The following is a 21,284-nucleotide window of genomic DNA, read 5'->3' on the forward strand; positions in this document are numbered from 1 at the left end:
GAAAGAGTTGTTTTTATGGAAGACTCTTTCTGAAACACTTTGTTATCCATTTTCTCAAATCAAATCACCAAGAGGGTATAATCATTCTGTCTGTAACCTTTTGTCATATTACAACTCAGCTGAGGAACACAACAACTATCCCGGTGAGGGGAGGAGATTCCCTGAGCCGTTTCAGTGTTTGAACTTAGAACAGTGAAAGCCTTGGAGCTGTACTGTTTTCCCATCATTTCAATCAAACTGCTTCTGGATGTATAAAGGTACAAGTTATTGGTTTTACTTTATACGTTGAATAAAAGAAAATTTCTCAATGTATTTTCAATACAACAATAAGTGATTAGCTCATTCTGAAATCTACAGAACAGGTGAGACTGCTGCAGTTGTTTGTATCACATAGCTCATGGAGAGAATAATTTAGATAATGTTGGTGGCAAAGTATCTATAGACTTAAAGGATTTTTGTTGAAATTACTTCAGGCGTGTTAGCTCTCAGTTGTCATATATGAAGTTAAATCTAAATACTCTTGCTTTTTGAAAAAATATATCTTTCTTCAAGAGAGCAGGCAGTATGACTCACAATTGTTATTTTAAAAAAAGATGGTGTTCTTATTATTCTTTGATTATTTTTTTTTTTGCTTTTTTTTTCAAGGAGTGCCTGTGTTACCATAGTAGGAAACTAATACACTACTAGATTTCACTGCAATTTGTTTTTTAATTGAACTGTTCTGGACTTCCTCTGGATGGAGGCTGGTTCTTTAATAAAGGTTGTTGAAAAGCACTTGCTCTTATGAGCTATTGGGAATTTTTAGGTTTCTGAGAACTGAATGAGTCTGAGAAAAAGTAACAGTTTTGATATCTTGGCAAACATGATGTCTGAAAGTCTAGAGGGGAAATGTTTTATCAGGATTTAAAAGAAGCATTTCAAATGAAGTAAAACCATAATAATTTTCATAGTTTATATGCTATGATAGCTTTAAGCAAAGGTATTACTTTCATAGATAATGAACATATATATATTATTTTTTCCCCTCAGAATACTTTTTTATTCTTGTGAACTGCCAGAACCTAGGAAAACTTTGCAGTGTTTGAGTGGAATGACATTGGCATAACTTTAAAGTATGAAAATTCCCCTGTTTTCTGATGGCTACTGCTCCTTAAATACCTATTGCGTTAGCCAGTGAATGTAGTGATAATATTAAAAATCAACACTACATAGTTTTCTAAAAGGTTATGTTTAATTTAAATTAAAAACGTATTTAGGGAAGTCTCACGGGATGTGATTCTGTGTTTTATAAGATGTCAGAGTATCATTTTACCCTTATGGTTAATTATCTTGTAATTTCTAGGAATTTCTTCTGGCTTATTAATCTAATTAAGGGACTGGAGCATCTTTCATGTGAGGAGGGGCTGAGAGAGCTGCAGAAGAGGAGGCTTAGGGGGAAGCCCACAAATGTATATAAATATCTGATGTGAGGAAATTTCCTGTGAACACAGAAATGTCTTGTTTTTATTGTGGGGTTTTTTTAACATGAGGTGGTCAAACACTGGTGCACCTTGCCCAAGGAGATTGTAGGGTCTCCATCCTTGGAGATACTTAAAACCCAACTGCACAGTCCTGGGCCACCTGATGTAGGTGATCCTGCTTTGTGCAGGGGGGTTGGACTAGGTGATTTCCAGCCTAAATGATTCTGTGATTACCACTGGTAGTGGCATGGATAGCCATACTGTGCAAGAATTGCTTTGAATTCTAGTCAAGTCACTTGTGGCATGTACAGCTTTGAAACCAGCTGCTGGTTCTCTGATGCCTTTTGTTACTTGCAACTGTCTAATGTGTTTTACTCCAACCTTACTTTATAGCCCATAACTCTTCAGGTACTGCACTTTGGGTGAGACATAATTTGTGCTTACTTGAAGAAATTGTAATGGTGATTATGGCCCAAAGCCAGTCCTAAGCTCTATTTGGTATGCTTGTATAATTTTCATCTTTGTGTATGCTAGTTGTTCCTACAAAAATTGTCCCCCTAAGTCCAATGAAATCTCACTGATGTGATTTGGTGCTAAATGGAGCAGATCCAAACATCATGCAGTTTTTCTTCTACATGTTATAAGCCTTTGCTTAAAATGTATATATGCATTTCGAAAGACATTTCAGTCTTTGGGGTGCGTAGGAAGTTATATTTTCAAACAGTACTCCTAAGATGATATAAAAATAATTTGATCATTATGGTATTTATCTAGTTTTATTTTTATTATTGTTCCTAAATCTCCTAAGTGCTGTCTTTCTGGGTTGCCACCTTCATGAAAGTAGCAGAATATAAAAAGTATCATCAGGCTGTGGAAGTCACCGGATGTAATGTCTATGTTTGTTTCTGAGTGTACCTTCAGTAACAAAATAGGATTTACGCCAGCACAGTAGTGCTTTAAGTGTGTAGATGCATGATTAGTAGGGGACTACTAAATATTCATAATTTGGAGGGATAGAGGGAATGTGTTTATTAAAATCTGTACGTGTGTAAGAGTGTGTATGAGTAGATTTGTGTTTTAACAAACAATATTCCAAAGTAGAGCAAAGGAGAAGGATGACCTAGAGATTATTTATATGTCAGAATGAGGGACATCTGAACTTAATTTCCTGAATTTCATGGGTTTTCTGTAAAACAGCATGGATTTGTCCTGCTATTACCAGTTAAATCAATTATCTTTTCAACTCAAAGTGCAATAGAACAACTGACTGAAGAATGAGATTCAGAATCATAGAATGGTTTGGCTTGGAAAGGACCTTAATGATCATCCAGTTCCACACCCCTGCCATGGGCAGGGACACCTCCTACTAGACCAGGTTGATCAAAGCCCCATCCAGCCTGGCCTTCAACGCTGCTGGGGAGGGGGCTTCCAGAATTTCTTTGGATAACCTGTTCCAGTGCTTCACAGTACAGAAATTCTTCCTTTGATCTAATCTAAATCTACCCTCTTTGAGTTTGAAACTGTTACTCCTTGTCCTATCACTACACTCCCTGATCAAGTGTCCCTACACAGCTGTCCTATAGGCCCCCCTCAGGTACTGGAAGGCTGCTGTATGGTCTCCCTGGAGCCTTCTCTTCCCCAGGCTGAACAGCCCCAACTCCCTCAGCCTGTCCTCACAAGAGAAGTGCTCCAGCCCTCTGATCATCTTTATGCCCCTCCTCCGGACCCACTCGAGCAGGCCCATGTCTTTCTTATGGTGGTGGCGCCAGAGCTTAATGCAGTACTGCAGGTGGGATCTCGTTAGAGCAGAGCAGAGAGGGAGAATCACCTCCCTTTACCTGCTGGCCATGCTTCTCTTGAGGCAGCCCATGATACAATTTGATTTCTGCGCTATGAGCACCCAGAGCTGGCTCATATTCAGTTTTTCATCCACCACCCATTTGTAGTACCTGAAGGGACATAAGGTACTTTGATTAAAACATACCTACATTAAAATTAAGCAATGAGTAGGGAGAATGGTGAAAGTGGAGTGCAGTGGATTATCTTTATGATAAATGGGTAGTAATTGTATTATTTTTGTCACAGTGTGACAAAAGAAGTCATCATTATACAAAATGTATTTTAGGTAGTTTTATGCTTTGGAAACTCATACAGATGGTTAACATTTCTGTATTTCAGACCATCAGAAAATTTGACTACTATTACATGGAAACTGGAAAAATTAATGTGGACAGACAAAATCTCATTTAGAATGAAGAATTTAGAATTTATTGATTTACCCCATAGGTAAATCAATAAACCATGATAATTCTAAGGCAGATAACACCCAAATGTGTTTTCTGGATAAATTGATAAGAATTAAATATGTTTATATTTTTTTCCTAGTGCTTCTAGGTAAGATATATTATGCTATATCTGCACATGCTGATACTGAATTTAGAAGCTGCTACTGAAATGCTGGCATTGTAATTTGAAGTTGACTTGAGGGCCACCAAATGAAGATTTGTGGTACTGAGGTTAACTGCATCTGACAAGCTGTTTCTGTCAACTAGTGTTAATGCAGAAAATGATACAGAGAGTGAAAGAACATCTCAGCTTTTAATGGAACTTGTAGTTAGCACCCTTGTGTTTTGGGTGAGGGAGAGTGCTGTAGATCATAGACAGACACCGCAAGGTTCACAGGTATTGGGGAAAAAAGTGAGTATCTTCTGAATCCTATTTATTAAACTCTGTAGAAGGTCTGGCTGATGAATTGCACAACTAAAACTGTCAAAAGTTCTATTTGAAACAGACACTGTTGCTACTGTGTTGTGAAAGGGATTGTGTTTCTGAGCTATAGCTTGCCTGCAGACTGAAATCCTATGGACTCATTCATCAATATTACTTTAATGACTTCGGCAGTTTTGTCCTGTTTTTAAATTGCTGTTAGAGCAACAACACACAACTACCTTTATAATGAAATGACTAATTTAGAACATCTTTGTTAAGTGTCATCTCATTTACTCATAAACAGAGTAGTTGTAATAGGAAATTCCTTGGGAAAGAATTGGAAAGCTTACTGAAGTAAAAATGAAGAGGTTTATTTATACATTCATATCAGAGCTGCCTTGAGTATCATCTAGTGTTTGGAAAGAGTTGCTTCTCAGTGGAAAGAGTTGCTTCTCAGTGGTCTTTCACATTGATTCATGCTTATGTACAACGGCACCATCTTGGCTTGAAACTGTTTGCTGAGAATAGCACTCGCATAGTATTTTGCTTAAACTTCTTTTGGTTTGTGTAGTATCCTAGTGATAAATCAACTATGGAGTACAAAGCTGAAGAACGTTCCGTCTCGTTCAGCAAATAACATATTTTGCAATCCAATGGCTACCAGTACTTTAAGAAACAAGGGACATTTCACTGGTATATGAAAAAGAATTGATCTGTAGAAGTCTTGACTGACATGAAAGTGCCAGAGATGAAAAAATCGTATTCACCTTTCAGACTAGGTAGTTTGTGCAAAGGGCAGATTAAAAAATCAAATCTTCTGGTACATTTGTTGAATTGTGGACTTCTGTGCATACTGTTGCATTTCTGCCTGATGGCCTTTTTTTGTTACTGATTTTTGTCGCAGAAGCACCCACAAAAACAGACAGGGCAGCAACAAAAAGTCCAAAATTTACACTACACACTCCAACAAAGTATATTACAGATTCAGATGCAGGTTGGGAATTATCACTACAGAACTGGGTTTAGGAATTCGTGACTATTCCTTTAGAAGTAGGACCAAAATTGTGCAGAGGCTCACTCACTGAAAAGTGGAAAACCTCTCTCTTAAGGGTACCCAGCAAATCACTCCCCCTCAGAGGGGCAAGGGTTCTCTCAAGGATATATCCATGTCTCGCTCACCAGTGGAGGGGAGGGGTGGACCCTCTCAATTCCAGGAAGTTTCCTTGGACGGTCCCGATCCAAGGGGAGGGGGAGTCCCTGACTGCAGACCCCGCTGCTCTGGGGAGGACCGCCTCAAATTGTCTCTCTGGTGGGGCCCCATTTATGCCTGAGCCGAGGCTGGCTGTGGTCAGTTTCTAACTAGCTCAGGAGCCAGCGCACAAAAGACCAAGTCCTGAGGCCTCATCAGGCCTCAGTGTCCGTCCTTGGCAGGTCCTTGGAGCAGGCCTGTTGTCAGATCTTTTGCAGGGCCTGGTTTCCTGTCTTTTGCAGGGCCTGTTGTCAGGAAGGATGCAATTGCCATTATTTTTCAGGACAGAACTGCTGGTTTTAGATTATGCACTTGTAGTTACTGTGTGCTGTTGTATTTACCAAATTGAGAGTTGGTTTGAAGAAGTCATAAGGTGTTGTTTTTCTCTGGAATTCCTTCCTCTTGTGGCTTTTTTTAATCATTGCAATGTTCCCGCAGTGTCACCTCTCAAAGAATATTGTGCATTGACTGTGTATTGTGATTGTGAATGTTTTGTATTGATTTCCTGCGTTTTTCTTTTGAATTGCTTGAAAATGAATAAGTATGTTGAATGAAAGTCTAGATTTGGTTCAGAATACCATTAATTTAAAAAAAAACCCAACCAAACAAACACAAAACTTCTACTTAACCAGGCCTTTATGGGTTTTATTTTTTATCGATCTTTATTTCACACCTTGTTTAGTAGCATCTTTCCAGAAAACAAGCTGAGATTCGTTTTTCCAACTTGCTACACAGCTTCCTCTATTTCTGGAACATCTCTTTGTTTATTGCTGCTTACTAAGTCGATCTTAATCCATGGTGTTGCTATTTTCCATTGGGAAAAAGAGACAGGAAATTATTTTTATTTATCTAAATATTTTTTTTTGGTAACAATTGCATGTCTGAGAGCTATATGTAATTTCTTCCAAACGCAGAAGATAAACATGTCTTGCACATCTAAAGATTAAGAGAAGCTGGAATTACTCTTACAGGAAGTAATTTAAGAAAACACTTAAAAGACATACTTTATTGAAGGCCGTTAACAGTATTTGTGTAAAGCCACACACATTCAACTATGTGACTGTGAAAAATTCGTCATTCTTTTCTGGAGATAGCTACACCAGACTTCATTTAGACAGCCATGTTTCTGCTTGTATCTAAATACTGCTTCTTTAAGTAATATACATGCTGTGCACTGTAGTGTTTTGTTAGTTCAGTAATCACCAGTTGTGTTTGTGAGTTTCTCTCCATAGATCCTTTATTAGAAACAACGTGAAGAGTTTATCACTGAGAACTTTATGGGGTTTATAATACCTTTTAAAAGTAGTTAGATGGAATGGCATGGAGAAGGGAAAGGAAAAATATAGCCATTTTCAAGGACCTGTCACGAAATCTCAAAATCAGGCAAATTCAGAACCTAAAATGAGTAAGGAGGCCATAAAAATAGCTGATTGAACCGTAATAGCACTAATGTAATCAGCAGGCCTCCAGGGAAACCCATTAACACTGTAAATAATCTCATTCATGAAGATGAAATGAACTTTGAAGATGATACACCAAGTAAGCACTATGTATACAAAACTTGGTGCAAAACAAGTTTTCCTCCTGCAACCTTGCAAGCAGAATAAACTATGAAAGAATATTCATAGTGAAAGCTGTTAGAATTCTGAAATTCAGCCACTTAAAAAAAATAAGAAACTTGACAAGTACTAGACGTATTTGCATTAGAAACATTTCTTTTCCTTCACCAAAGATACTTAACAATTTGGAATAAATATTTGAATATATTTGAGATGTGTCAATCCTATAAATACAAATGCAATCCATGATTTGAATGAAACTTGATTTTTCAATGCTGCTTGAGAAGTTTTCAATCTGAAAGCTTTGCTGAGAAAAAGATACTGCTAAACTGAAAAGCACATTTTTCTAAATGATTGGGTGTTGATTGCATAGCATTTTCATTGATTTTTATACCCATTAATGTTGGTTTTAAATATTTAAAGTCCTCTAGAATAAAACCACAGTTGGCCAGCCGTTAAGTACGTTGTTCCTCTACATTTAGGTGTAGAGCATTGTCATGTATTGTGAAAATGGTGTATTAACCTAAATTTATAATTTACATCTCAGCCTCTCACATGAGGTTACTGCCAAGAAGCTGCAGCAAAATGACAGGCTGAGTAGTGTTTGTCACAAAGTTAAATGAAATAGTTGGTTTGAATGGGCAATGAAGCCCTCATTCATAACCTTGTGGTGCTTGAGGTAGTAATGAATTGAGTCTTGCTCGAATAATTTACTTAATATTGGAAAGAATTGGAAAGAATATTACTCGTATTGCAGAGGCTATTACCATAGCAAATGACTGTAAATTAACTAAAGCACCCAGAATAATGGAAAGGGAGGTCTTCAGAAGGTGCTTTCAGTACTGTCCTTTACAGTGAATTTGTACTTTTGTGGCTTCCTATAATTAAAATAAAAACTATGATTGTCAAAAATTTCACTTAAGATGCTTTTAATGATAATTAGCAGAAGCAGTGCAGGTAATTCAGTTTGTAGAAACAGAATAATTCCGTGTCCTGTAGTCTCTTTGAGGTATCTGTGAAAAGTACCTTGTAAAAAGAAAGTCTGTTAGAAAATTCTGTAACTTGAGGGCCTGTTCTTCAGTTGCACAGGTTTTACGGTCTGGAAATGTAAAATTTGTAACTGCCTACAGAAGTTCATTTTGGGGGAAAATTTCTTTTTTTAGAGAGACCAAGAGGAACAAAGTTTTTTAAATAATTGATGATTTGTACTTTATAAGATTCAAACATGCATTAAACAGGCATTTCCTGTATTAAATATATAATTTAATTTCTGAAAATATTCTCAAAGTTTATTTGGGACTACACATACAAGTTGTGTGTGTCTTTTGGAGGACCCAGTATGTTCTGAGTATTGTTGAAGGGTCTGAACATTAACAGTTACAAGATGGATATCTCCTCAGAAACAAAAAACAGGTTGTTACGGAATTTGTGTGTGTGTTTGCATAATTAAACTTTATTGTGCAAAATTAATCATAAATTATTTTTTAAATTATCTGTTTCTCCAGGAGGTTGCTGTGTGTTGTTGCCTCTTCCACTACAGCAGTTGTTGTTTGTCATCTTAAAGATAGATATTTTTCTAATCTGACTGTTGCTGGTTTACTGATGTTTAATTATTAGTTAATTATTAGTAGACTGTTACTTTACACTCTCGATTAAAAACAAATGCTGAAATAGCATGTGGTTAAATATTTTAATTAATTTTAACAGATGTTATTGTGCCATATTTTGTTTTCTGTATGGATTCAATATATGAGGATTGAGTGGGAGTGGTAGCCTCAGAATAAAAACTTGGGAATAATAAATACAGGTCGACAGATGTCATAAGTTTTGTTACTTTACGTTCTCTTTCTTACAATTAACGTATGTGTATTCACACGCATGTGTATATGAAAATTCCAAAATGTGCGTGTTGTCTGTTTTGACAGATTGGACAACTTGCTTTTAAAGGCATGAAACGACTAAACCGAATCCAATCTATAGTTTTTGAGACTGCGTACAACACAAATGAGAACATGCTGATCTGTGCCCCCACTGGAGCTGGGAAGACTAACATTGCCATGCTGACAGTCCTTCATGAAATTCGCCAGCATGTCCAGCATGGTGTTATCAAAAAGGATGAGTTTAAGGTAGGAATTTAATGAACCAGATAACAGCTTTTTAAATTGTAAGGTAAAACCCATTGTATGTTACACACGGAGTATGAAATCAGGAAGTTTTCAAGGGTATTACACTTTTCCAAGTCAAAGATAAAGCTGTTTTTGATTTAGTTCATTATTTTTATGGCTATTCTTATTTTTGTTCTAAAAATCTTCTGCGAATAAAAAGCTATGAAAACACATTTAGCTTTGATGCAGAACCAATTTTCAAAGTGATGAGGCTGTATAAACAAAATCCATTGTCCTTTAAACAGCTGCACACTTACCCAACAGAGATAACTAGTTTTCATATATCACTATTAAGATTTTTCTCGGTAAGCGTCTGGCATAATATTTCACAATAAATTGTGATTTGTAATGGTTGCCATGAAACAAACGATGTTGTGGGGTTTGCTCATTTATCAAGCGAGTGTCCTTTTGGTGCAGATTGTGTACGTTGCTCCTATGAAGGCTTTGGCAGCTGAAATGACAAATTACTTCAGCAAGCGTCTGGAACCACTGGGCATTACTGTGAAAGAGCTGACTGGTGATATGCAGCTGTCAAAAGGGGAAATTCTGCGAACACAGGTATGCTTAGTAATATTTTAAAATACTGTTTTATGTGTGTTTTTCTTTTCTTCAAACTCCTTATAAAAGTATTGGTGAGATAGCTGAAATGTTATTCCAAAGTCTGTGATTACACTGGTTGTCTTTCAAAATGTGACTTGAAATTCAAAGTGATCAGAACGGCAATACATCTGAAATATCTTAAGCCATGGGCTCATTAAAATTTTTAGTTTCTCCCATTTAGATTTACTACTACACTGCCCCACTCCCATATAACCTTTGTATGAAACCTAATCTGATTTCCAGCTTGTGAACCTTAGTGGATTGTGCCCCTACTCTTTCAGGATTATAAACCGAGTGTTTGCAAGTAATCCACCAGTAATGTAGGGTGGTATCTGCCTTTATTACTTTCTGTACAAATATTTTTCAAAGATCAAAATGCTAGCCAAAGAAAAGTTATGAGTAATTTAAATGTTCATTGCTTTTATGATGCCTTAAACAGGAAAATCAAAATAGCTGTTCTATTGTCTCTTCAGTCAGACTTCTAACCTGCTCCCCACATCTTGTGCAGTGAAAGCCACAGCTACTAATTATTTAAGTGTGTGATGTGGGATTCATGTTTAAACTGTAGGACACAGTTTCCCTTCCTATATTTGTAAAAAGGAGTAGGTGTAAATATTTAACATGTCGCTTTAATGTTCCAGACAGAATAGATCTGAGTCCATTACCAAATAATTTGTATGTAAGGAAGTGCTTCACTGAACCTGGGAACAAAAGAAAACAAACTTCTTACAAAAATAAATAAGCCTAGCTATCATACTGATTCTTGTAGAGAGTTTATTTTACATTATGGAAGCTTTTTCCTTAGTCTAAAAAAAGATATTTTAAGTTTTCACTTTCTTTTCCTCATTCAAAATATTTATTTCTCTACAGTTGATATTTTTCCTATCAGTTCTATTCTAAGCATCCTTGTGTACTGACCTACTATTATCTAAGCATGTTTGTATACTGACGGACTGTGCTAGCTGAGAAAAGCTGATGCTAAGACATCATTTAAGCCACAACGATACTAACCATAATTTAGCCGTGATCTGTGGTTGGTTTCGCTGTGTTCATCTTAATGTTTAAATGCCCAGTTCAACAGAGACCTACTGGAGAGAGGCCAACAGAGAGCTATGAGGATGATTAAGGGACTTGAACATCTCTCCTATGAAGAGAGACTGAGAGAACTGGGGATGTTTAGCCTTGAAAGGAGACGGCTGTATATTAACATATACGTATATCTGAGGGGTGGGTGTCAAGGGGAAGGAGATGGTGCCCAGTAATAGAACAAGGAATAATGGGTTTAAGTTAGAACATAGGAAGTTCCATCTCAACACGAGGAGAAACTTCTTTACTGTGAGGGTGACAGAGCACTGGCACAGGCTGCCCAGGGAGGTTGTGGAGTCTCCTTCCCTGGAGACTTTCAAAACCCACCTGGATGCGTTCCTGTGTGGCTGCCCTAGGAGATCCTGCTCTGGCAGGGGGATTGGACTAGATAATCTCTAGTGATCCCTTCCAACCCCCATCATTCTATGATTCATAAGTAATAAACTGCATATTTTGCTGGATGGCATTTGAGATAACATGAAGTGTTTTGTTAGAAGGCAATAGATGATTTGGGTGATTGTCCTTATAGACTTTTTTGTGTGTGCATATATATAGCTACTCAGCCTTTGCCTTACGCAGTGTAGAAAATGACATAACATAATTTCAAAATCAACTTGTTGATTTTCAGAAGTGACTTTCAGATCAGTTATCTCTGACCTTGTGGTTGCAATAAGTATAGTAGTGCTGGTTACCTTTTTAAAGTTTGGAGGATACAACTGGGGTTGGAGCAATACAAATTTAGAATGTAGTCACCGAATCTGAAGGCACTGCCCTGCCCTGGGCACAGTCTATTGTAAGTTGGTGAACAGCATGATGCCTTAACTTGTACAAAACAGTGGTAGCCTCTAGGGAGTTGTGGAAATGCCTTCTGGCTGTAACAGTTAGTAACTTTTAAGGGTAATTAGCATCAAAAAACATATAGGACATAATTTCCCTTTAATGTTTTATACATACATAACATGAAATAAAATTAGGATTCTTGCCATAGCACGATAAAAATTTATCAAAATTTCTTCCACCTGTTTAAACTTCAAAATAGTTTTGAAAAAATCACCCTGTTAAAGACATTTTATTTGCTTTTTAAGGAAAGTTATTTTACTGTTCTAATGTGTCTTCTGTTACCATGAATATTCCTCACCCCTAAACTAGTACCTCAGCAGTTTTGTACATGGTGTGTTAACACTACAGTCATTGCCAATAGCTAGCATCCTAATTCAAATAAATATATGTAAGTGAGACTGACATTTTGAAGTTGAAATAAATTTTCTGTCATGTGTTTCCATTATTTTGTGCTTCAGACCTGCAAATATAAGCCAAGTTTCTTTTACTGGTCCTATGTCTGTGGCTTTGCTTTGAAGACTGCCAGACTGTCATGAGCCTTGCTCGCTACAGATATGTCTTGGTGTTAAGCCAGATTATCAGTGCTTTCTACTCTATTCTATATCTGTTCTAAAATAATATAGTAGTTGAGAACAAACCTGGTCAAATTTTGAAAGCAAGCTAATTTCCCCAATGTATAAACCTCTATATATCTCCTTTCCTTCCTTCTCATATTCTTGGAGTTAAAGGGATTCAGAGAGCACGAGAAAGAAATTTATTGTCTCTTAAACAAATATTATGGGGAAATTAATCAAACTGTTATTGTGTGAATAGTCTTGACTGCCACTTCTGAACTATTGAATACTTGTTTTTGTAACTCTCTTGGAATATAGATTTATTTTTTTAATAGCAGAAAGTATTTCCATTTTTGTTATTATTCTTGTTGATAAAGAAACTGATTATACAGAAAGCAAGGTTATTCATTTAAAATACAATATTGGATTTTCTGTAGTGGTTACATAGTACTAAAGTACTTCAAGAGATTTATACATTTACCGAACAGCAAGGCTTTGACTGTCAACATGGGCCTGCCAGCCTCCACAGAAACAGACATTTCTAAGACTTTTAGATTTCTGCAGACCTCCAGGAATCTCCTGTCTTTTTTTGTGTCATGGATTTCATAAAAGTTAATTGCAAGTGCGTTTAAAGAAGTGAGCAGTGTGTCTGATTTTAGTCTGTTTTCAACTTAAAGTGCTTCTTCTAAATATATCTCCTTAACACAGAAAGGAAGTGGGAAATCTAGAGTATCATTGACTTATTTGGGATGGGTTTTTTAAATGCTTTCTTCACCTTTGTGATTTCACAACTCTGAACAACTCCAACATGTTCAAATAAATCTAATTGAAAGCTTGAATTTGTTTGCTGTAGCGTCCTGAGTCAATGAAATATGCAAAGGCACATAGTGAAAGATTAAACTTTTTATCAATGTGGCTCAGTTGAAAAAAATTAAAAGGGATAGCAGTGGTGAGGAAAGTCCTGCGAAGCCTGACTTGCATTGCCAGTTAGAGAAAGGGCAGCTAGCTGTCATATTTGTTCTCTGCTCATTAGCCTGTGTAAGCTAAAATCACATTGCTTTCCGAGGTGATTCTTGACATCGCTCACAGTTTATGTAAAGACTGTCTTAACATTTTGCTAAGAAACCATCCTTGAAAGCCTTAGATTTGAGAAGTGATAGCGCTTTCATTTGCCAAGTGCTGATCATGTTGAGCAGCTTAAGAATGTGAAAGATTTCCAAGATTGCAATTAAGGAGAAAAAACCCCACCAGTAGCTAAGCAGACTGTCTTTTCATCTCCTTATAAGCACATCGTGCTTGTTCTATGGACTGTCCATGCCTGGATGCTGGCAGTGGGTGACAGCGTGTGCCAGGCACTGGCTGGCTCCAGCAGACCAAGGGGCATGACTGAGCCCCTCAGCCAGGCTGATGGCCCTTCTGTGAAAGTGTGTTTAAGAAAGGGCAAAACCACTGTGCAGCAGTTGAGAGAGACTTCTGAGAGAAAAATTGTGAAATGCAACCCTACAGACACCAAAGTGAGAGAAGAAGGGGGGGACGAGTGCTCCAGGCACCAGAGCAGTGATTCCCCTGCAGCCCATGGAAGAGGCCATGGAGGAAGGGACCTTTAAAGGTCATCTAGTCCAACCCTCTTGCAGTGAGCAGGGACATCTTTAACTAGATCAAGTTGCTCAGAGCCCCAGCAAGCCTGACCTTGAATGCCTCTAGGGGTGGGGCCTCCGCCACCTCTCTTGGCAACCTGTTCCAGTGTTTCACCACCTCATTGTAAAGACCTTTTTTCTAACATCTAAGGTAAGTCTACCCTGTTTAAAACCATTAAAACCTAGTTTAAAACCATTGTCCCTTGCCCTGTCGCTACACACCCTTGTGAATATTCCCTCCCCAGCTTTCCTGTAAGCCCCCTTCAGGTATCTTCAGATACCTCAGCTACAGGAGCCAATATCCATGCTGCAGCCCAGGGATTATGCCCCGAAGGAAATGGTGGCCCATGGAGAGCCCATGCAGGAGCAGGCTTCTGGCAGGATCTGTGGCCCATGGAGAGGAGCCCACGCAGGAGCAGATGTATCCTGGCAGGAACTGCAGCCCATGGAATGGACCCGTGTTGCAGCAGTTTGTGAAGGACTGTCCTCGGGGAGTGATCCCACGCTGGAGCAGGGGATGAGATGTGAGGAAGGAATAGCAGAGACAAAGACTGTCTGTAACCCCCCCAACAAAGCCAGGAGGAAGATTTTTTTTTTTTTTTTTAGGTTTTGTCTTTGTTTCCTCATTATTGCACTGTATTTTTAATTGCTCTAAATCAAATTAATTTTCCCTAAGTCAAGTCTTATTTTACCCATGACAGTAATTGGTGAGTGACCTCCCAGCCTATATCTCGATCCATGAGCTTTTCCATCTTACTTTCTCCGCTGTCTAGTTGAGGAAGGTGAGAGAGTGACGGAGTGAGCATCTGGCAGCCCCCAAAGTAAATCCACCACAGCTAGTTTTAGTCTTCGATTTTTATTAAATAAAGTTACTGCTTTCACTGAGATTTTACTTTTGGTATTTTAAATCCAACAGGAATGTTTTGTTAACATATTGCAAGTCTTTTTAGCTGGTTATTTTTCTTTTTAAGTTTAGCTAGCTGTTTAGACTGGAAATAAGAGGAAGTTAGAACAAAATGGCAAATCTTATTGAAGAGCGTGAGTAATACAACAGTACTGATAGTGTTTTCGAGAACACCAGTGTTGGAAATGAAAAGAGAATTTGTGTAAGCTGCATTTGCAAATATATTTGTCTGATTACAGAACAGAATGCTTTGCTTGAGTAGAGGAAATAGCCTGAAGGACTGAATGTGTTTTGACATCCCAAAGATTAGCTGATTAATTGTACTTGTGATGGCAAGTCAGAAGTGAGAAGTGAATCAGAGACCACAAAAGCATCAGAGCTGAATAAGGCGAGTAGTTCTGAGAAGCAAATGGCATCAGGACCTTGGAGTGATATGGATGATCACTCTGATAGATTCTGTCAGCTGATAGACTCTGGTATTAAGTCATGAAGGCTTTATTCCCTATTGGAATCTGGTACTAATAAAATGGAATAATGCTTTTTTCTTAAGTTCTTATCTGCAATATAAAACTAATCAAGTCTGAAACTATTTGAAGAAAAAGAGGGCTATAAACTTGAGGTGCCTTCTGTTTCATCTAGAGTTTTCTTCTTCTGATACACTCGTTCTCACTTCCTGGACTTTAATAAGGTATGGAGATGCTTCTAGGTAAAAGCAGATAATGAACTTAGTTCCTGCTACTTTTTCTATGAAAAGGAAATATATAAATTTTGCAAATTTTTAGTGCATTATATTCTATGATATTCTGTTATAATATGCGCTTCCCATTTTATCCATATACATAGCCCACTGTTAAAAGCTGAATATGCATATAGAATAATTTTCTCTATGTGTATAGTAGGTACATGAGATAGTGATCCTTTACAATAATTACTCATATACATATTACTTTTACATAAACATTACGCACCCATTGGGTGCACTGTTATGTTCCTGTGTAACCAGAAATTAGGGCATCTTTACATTAGTAAAAGAGGATAAAGAATGAGACGGTGTTTGAAATCAAAGCAGGTGGTTTTTTCACTCAGGAATTGGCAAAAAATAGCAATGACGGAATTATCACTAAATCATGTTAGACATCAAGGGTTTCTTTTTGAATGCTGAGCCTATTTACTAAGTAGGTTGAACTGTCATAAATGTCAGAAGTCTATGTAAGCAGTACTTTCAACATCCAGTTCTTCCAATATAAAAGATTTTTGCATAGAACAAAAATCTTGAAAAACAGGATCTGGTGGTGTGAGTTTATTTTTTAACACTATTTTTCTTTACATTTTCTCTGTCCTTTTCATAGGTAGGAATTTGGTAAGAATTAATGAGTTCCATGGAGGTAGTCTTTCAGGGAGCAGTTGTAAAGAAATGCTCTTAAGCATTACTACTATGAAATTTTATTAAATAGTATGCTAAAAAGACTTCCTAGCCTGGCTTGGTCCACGTGCTAAAGAGTCTATGTATTAAAAAATGTAGTAAAACAAATAGAAGGCTAAGAATTTGACAGATGTACAAGATCAGCACAGGCAAAAATAATTTACTCGTTCATGTTTCAGTTACCCCCAAACCAAAGAAGAATGGAAATGACTCCGTGATTTTGTGGGCTTTGCAGCATGCTCTTAATTGCGAGTAGTTTTGCCTTTCAGTTACCTATATAAAGCTAAAATGTATGAAATTACATTACATTATGAACTTGAATGTCTTGCATTTCTTACTCCTTCCAAAGCCTAGTTTTCCACAAGTGTGTTTCCATTTCTAAACTGTCTGTGTTGATAAATTAGCCTTTAAAATTTTTTGATTAGTGAGCTATCTATCGAACAGAATCTATGGGACATTTATTTCTCACTATCCTTTATTGAACACAGGGATGTCTTGTCACCATACTCATAAAAAAAAGTTTCAGTGCAGTGACCAAGAATTACGATTTTTTTTTAATTCAGAGTTTTAACAGCTCTCCTCCCTTAACAACAGCTCTCAGTACTGCATTGTAACAGAAATCAAATATAAGGGAACAGTATTTTTTTTTAAATTGGCATTTTCAATTGTTACCCCATTCATATTACCGTAGCATTTTGTGAAAACTCTGTGAAGTGCTTATGCTGAAAAATTAGGTACGTTGTGCAATCTAAAGTGCCTTTGAAGCAAGATAATACTGTTTTATTTTTCCATCTCTTGGTGCTTCATCACTGCCTAATCTCTTTCTCCTTTTCTGGTGTATTTTGTCCATCCCTGTAGGCTCTTACTGTGATGTTAGTCTTCTGTCATCTCCTAGTATGTGCCTTCGGTTTTTTACTCACACTCATTGAAAACACCCGTGTTACTGCTACCTTTAGATGCCAGTCTGTTTCCTTCCAGGAACAGTGAAGTTCTTTGCTGTAAAAGCTTCAGATTGTTAGATGCAAAATCAGTCTACAAATCTTTTTGGTATGAGATGATAAACTTGAAATGACCACCAGAAGTGATCCGGAGATTATAAAGTTCACAGATACAGAGAAACCCTCCTCTTTTCAAGTTGTTCATTTCAGAAGAAAGTATGCCTAGAATAAAAAGTAGTACTGAATTCTGGACACACCCATAGCCTCAGGAGCAGAACATCCTCTTTTGATCAGCATTTGGACTGGGAGATAAAATTTATCAAGACAACATCAAAATCTAATACAAAAAAAAGAGGCAGAGACGTGCCTGCCTCTTTCTGAGAAAACTTCCAGGACATTACTCAGTAGTACAACCTTGCTGAAAGAGAATTTCCTTTCTTCTGAAATTCCCAAGTCTTTCCCTTTTTAAAATGAGTCTGCCTTTCTTTAAATGAGGTGAAAACCTTACCTTTCAAATGAGAGACGTATACTAAAATGTTTAGAACAGAAATGCTTGCTATAGTGTATGGCTGAGTCGAAGATTGAAATCTTTTCACGCAGTAGAACTTACGTTATCTCCATTTCCCACTGTTGTCTCCGTAAGGACTTCCTTTGTTTCAGAAGTCTTCAGAGTCTGAAAAATCAAGTCTTGCTCCTTGCTTCATTGTCTGTGCTATCTTCAGGACAAATTTTATTTTAAAAAAATACCATCCAGGATCTCTTTGAGGCTGTGAGGCTTGAGAGAATTCCACAGACTGTTACATACCATTTTCTTTCTTAATTTTTAAACTTTTTTTTCTGTAAGTGTTAAAGTGTATTTCTTAGTATTTAGTTCTGAAAGCAGGACTATTAAAATAAAAACAGGAGGAATATGTCTTTGAACACATGCAAATATCTACTGTATTATTTAAAGATTTGAAATACTGGTTTTTTAAGATTCTGATCATGTCAGTTTCTTCACCAGTAAGCAATATATATGCTCAGCTGACAGCAGTCTGGTGACCATTAATACCCAGGTCCTCAACTGCACTGAATTCGTCCTCATTGGCTAGTGGAGGGAGAAAGTGGAATCCTGGAAGTGTGTTGATGGATGAGTAGAAGGAAGAAAATGCTAGTCCTTTTTCTAAGATTATCCTCTGTAGGGATCTAAAACAGGGAATGACAAAAGGGAAATGAAGGCGTAATCTGGATTAGGTGAACCTACATTGACTAGGAGAGAAAATGCTTGGAACCCTCTCCTTTCCAGGTTGGCCGATCTCCAGAGACACATGAATTTATCAGACCAAAACCAAAAGTAGCAGCTGTCAACGTGATCTTTAGATAGAACTTACGTCCAAAAAGCAATAGGTGCCACCTGTAATTTAATTCACAGATGGAAACTGTGAGCTGTAATGTCACTTTGCCCACCCAGCTCACCTCAGGACAAGTTTTCAGTGTTAACACTGTAGTGCTATTTCTTAGCCAGCAGTGTGCTCAGGTGGCCAAGAAGGCCAACAGTATCTTGGCCTGTATCAGAAGTAACGTGGCCAGCAGGAGTAGCAAAGTGATTGTCCCCCTGGACTCCACACTGGGGAAGCCACACCTCAAATCCTGTGCTCAGTGTTGGGCCCCTCACTACAGAAAAGACATTGAGGTTCTGGAGTGTGTCTGAGGAAGGGTAACAAAGCTGATGAAGGGTCTCTAGAACAAGTCTTATGAGGAGCAGCTGAGGGAGCTGGAGTTATTTAGCCTGGAGCTGAGGGAAGAGACCTTCTTGCTCTCTAGAACTACCTGAAGGGAGGTTGTAGTGAGGAGGATGTCGGCCTATTCTACCATGTAACAAGTGATAGGATGAGAGGAGATGGCCTCAAGTTGTGCCAGGGGAAGTTTAGATTGGACATTAGGGGAAATTTCCTTGTAGAGTTTTCAAGCACTGGAACAGGCTGCCCAGGAAGGTAGTTGAGTCACCATCCCTGGAGATGTTTAAAAGCTGTGTAGATGTGGTGCTTAGGGACATGGTTTAGTGGTGGACCTGTCATTGCTAGGCTAGCGGTTAGAGTCAATGATCTTGCAGGTCTTTTGCAACCTAAATGATTCTCTGATGCTGTGATTCTATTCTTGACCTTTTAGAGAAGGAAGGAGGGGTTTTTTTTCCATAGGTGCCATTTTTATGAAGTAAAGGGTTTTCTCACAGTTTCCTTCCTTCCATACACCAACTTGGAGGAATAGTAAAGCAGGTGAAAAAAGTTAAACAGCAGAGAGGTAACTTGGGGCCTGTGATGTTAATTCTTTGAAATTTTTAACCCTCAGAAATGAAGGCAGTAAACTCTGTGCCTTCAAATGTAAGACTTCTGGTTGACTCTGATGATTAAAATGGTTAAGAAACAAATTAAGTTTTGTTCATGTAAGAGATTTCTGGGTGGTTTCAGCGAGTTCAGTTAATAAGCTTGTCGTGTAGTTGAATTGTTGTCTGCATTTTTTCTGTTATTTTTGTTTCTGGGACTGCAACATTCTTCAGCTGATGTTATCAATCTATGGCTGCAGCACTGTGCTGCTATTTTTATTTTTTTTTGCCATCAGTCTTCCAATACCCTAGTGGATTTGTTGGAAGCCCTTCAGATATACTCCTCTCCCACCAATATATGTGCCTATGACAGCTAAGATTTTGCCAGAGGGAGAAAGTACTTATATACATCATCAAATTGTATCAGTTTGAATATAAAATAGTAGTCCTTTATAAGTAACTGGGTGTGCTACCTGTGACCTAAATTAATTCTTAGGTTTAGGACAGAATCTATCTTGATTTTACTAAAATCAGGCTTCCATGCTTCAGAAATTAGAATGTCTTGAGTAGTGATTCTATTTGAAATACTTCCTTTTTCAGATAGATATAATGGTTTATTATACCACATGTCTGTTTGCTTGCTGTAAGTGATAATTGGTAGAATTATAGTAGAGCCTTTGAGTAACCTACTTTGTGTTTAATAACTGCCACATGCTCTGATAAGATACGTGATTGATGGGCATTCTTTGGTGTGACTCACTTGACTAAAATCTCTCTTTAGATTGGTTTAGAAGGTGGGAGTTAAATTTTGTTTTAGCAGTAAAATCCAGTTGAAATGATGTGAGATAAAATTACAGTAATTTTGAACAACAGGAAAAAAGTTGCTCTGTGTGGTCTGTAGTTAAAGGATATACTGGCTTTTAGTAATTGCATTCCTGGTTTTGTGTTCCCTTTTATTGGAAGTAATTACGTTCATGCCTGACTTAGCTCCATTTCCTTCAAATTTTTCCAAACTGTTTTGAAACCAAAGTTTTGAGTAGTTTGTATGTTTGTTTGTGGTTTTTAATGATATTGTATAACTCTTTGGTATTATACTTCTGCACTTATATGAAAACACATTAGTTATTCAATTTGGATGAAGAGCCCTTGCTTATAAGTATATACACTTTTTTTTCCCCTTCACTTGTGCTCATTTTTTCATTTACTTTTAAGTTTTATCAGAATAAATTCAGTTTTAATATATCTGTACTTGAAGCACTAGCATTAATCACTGTCTCTGCAGAGGTTGATATTACACTGAAACATTAAGAGTGTTAGTGTGTAAATATAAGAAAAAAATAACTGTGTTTTGGATACACCATTGATCCAGACTGCAGCTGAATGTTTTGAGAGGAATGCTGTTGCTTTTTGGTTGTATGGCTTAGACCAACAGTGTCACCTGCAGGTATATCAAGCAGATTTCTTAATTTTTAAGGTGGAAAGCTTAGACATACAAGATAAGTTACTTACTGAAAATGAGAAGATCTGGTTAATAATTTTCCAATTAATATCTTAAAACAATTTTGCCACTTGTTGTTGCTATAACTGCTTGCTAAAAGTATTATGAAATCATTCTTTAAAATTTATAAAAGATATGTATTGATAATAGGCCCCTTTTCTTTTTAAAATTAAATTACTCAAAATGCATGTGATTTATGACATTAAAAATTGATTAGTTTTTATGGAAGTGAAGATTCATGGTTTATCAATGATTCATCTGAATTTATAGTGATCGAAAACTGCAGAAGTCAATATGAAAAAATGTCAAAAGCATTGTGTTTGGGTTAAAAAAATTAATAAACAATTTTTTAATTTGCAT

General features: G+C 37.2%; 1 protein-coding gene across 1 annotated transcript in view; it reads left to right on the top strand.

Moving 5' to 3' along the window:
- The window catches only part of LOC104277559 (activating signal cointegrator 1 complex subunit 3-like), a 66,239-nt gene that overhangs the window by 13,771 nt on the left and 31,184 nt on the right, over nt 1-21,284 (top strand). The window contains exons 4-5 of the mRNA XM_009874230.1: nt 8,903-9,103; nt 9,560-9,700. Coding sequence (XP_009872532.1) covers nt 8,903-9,103; nt 9,560-9,700 — 342 coding nt within the window. The remainder of the gene's footprint in view (nt 1-8,902; nt 9,104-9,559; nt 9,701-21,284) is intronic.

The sequence above is a fragment of the Apaloderma vittatum genome, unplaced genomic scaffold (assembly GCF_000703405.1).
Source record: "Apaloderma vittatum isolate BGI_N311 unplaced genomic scaffold, ASM70340v1 scaffold3078, whole genome shotgun sequence".
In the NCBI taxonomy this organism is placed as follows: Eukaryota; Metazoa; Chordata; class Aves; order Trogoniformes; family Trogonidae; genus Apaloderma; species Apaloderma vittatum.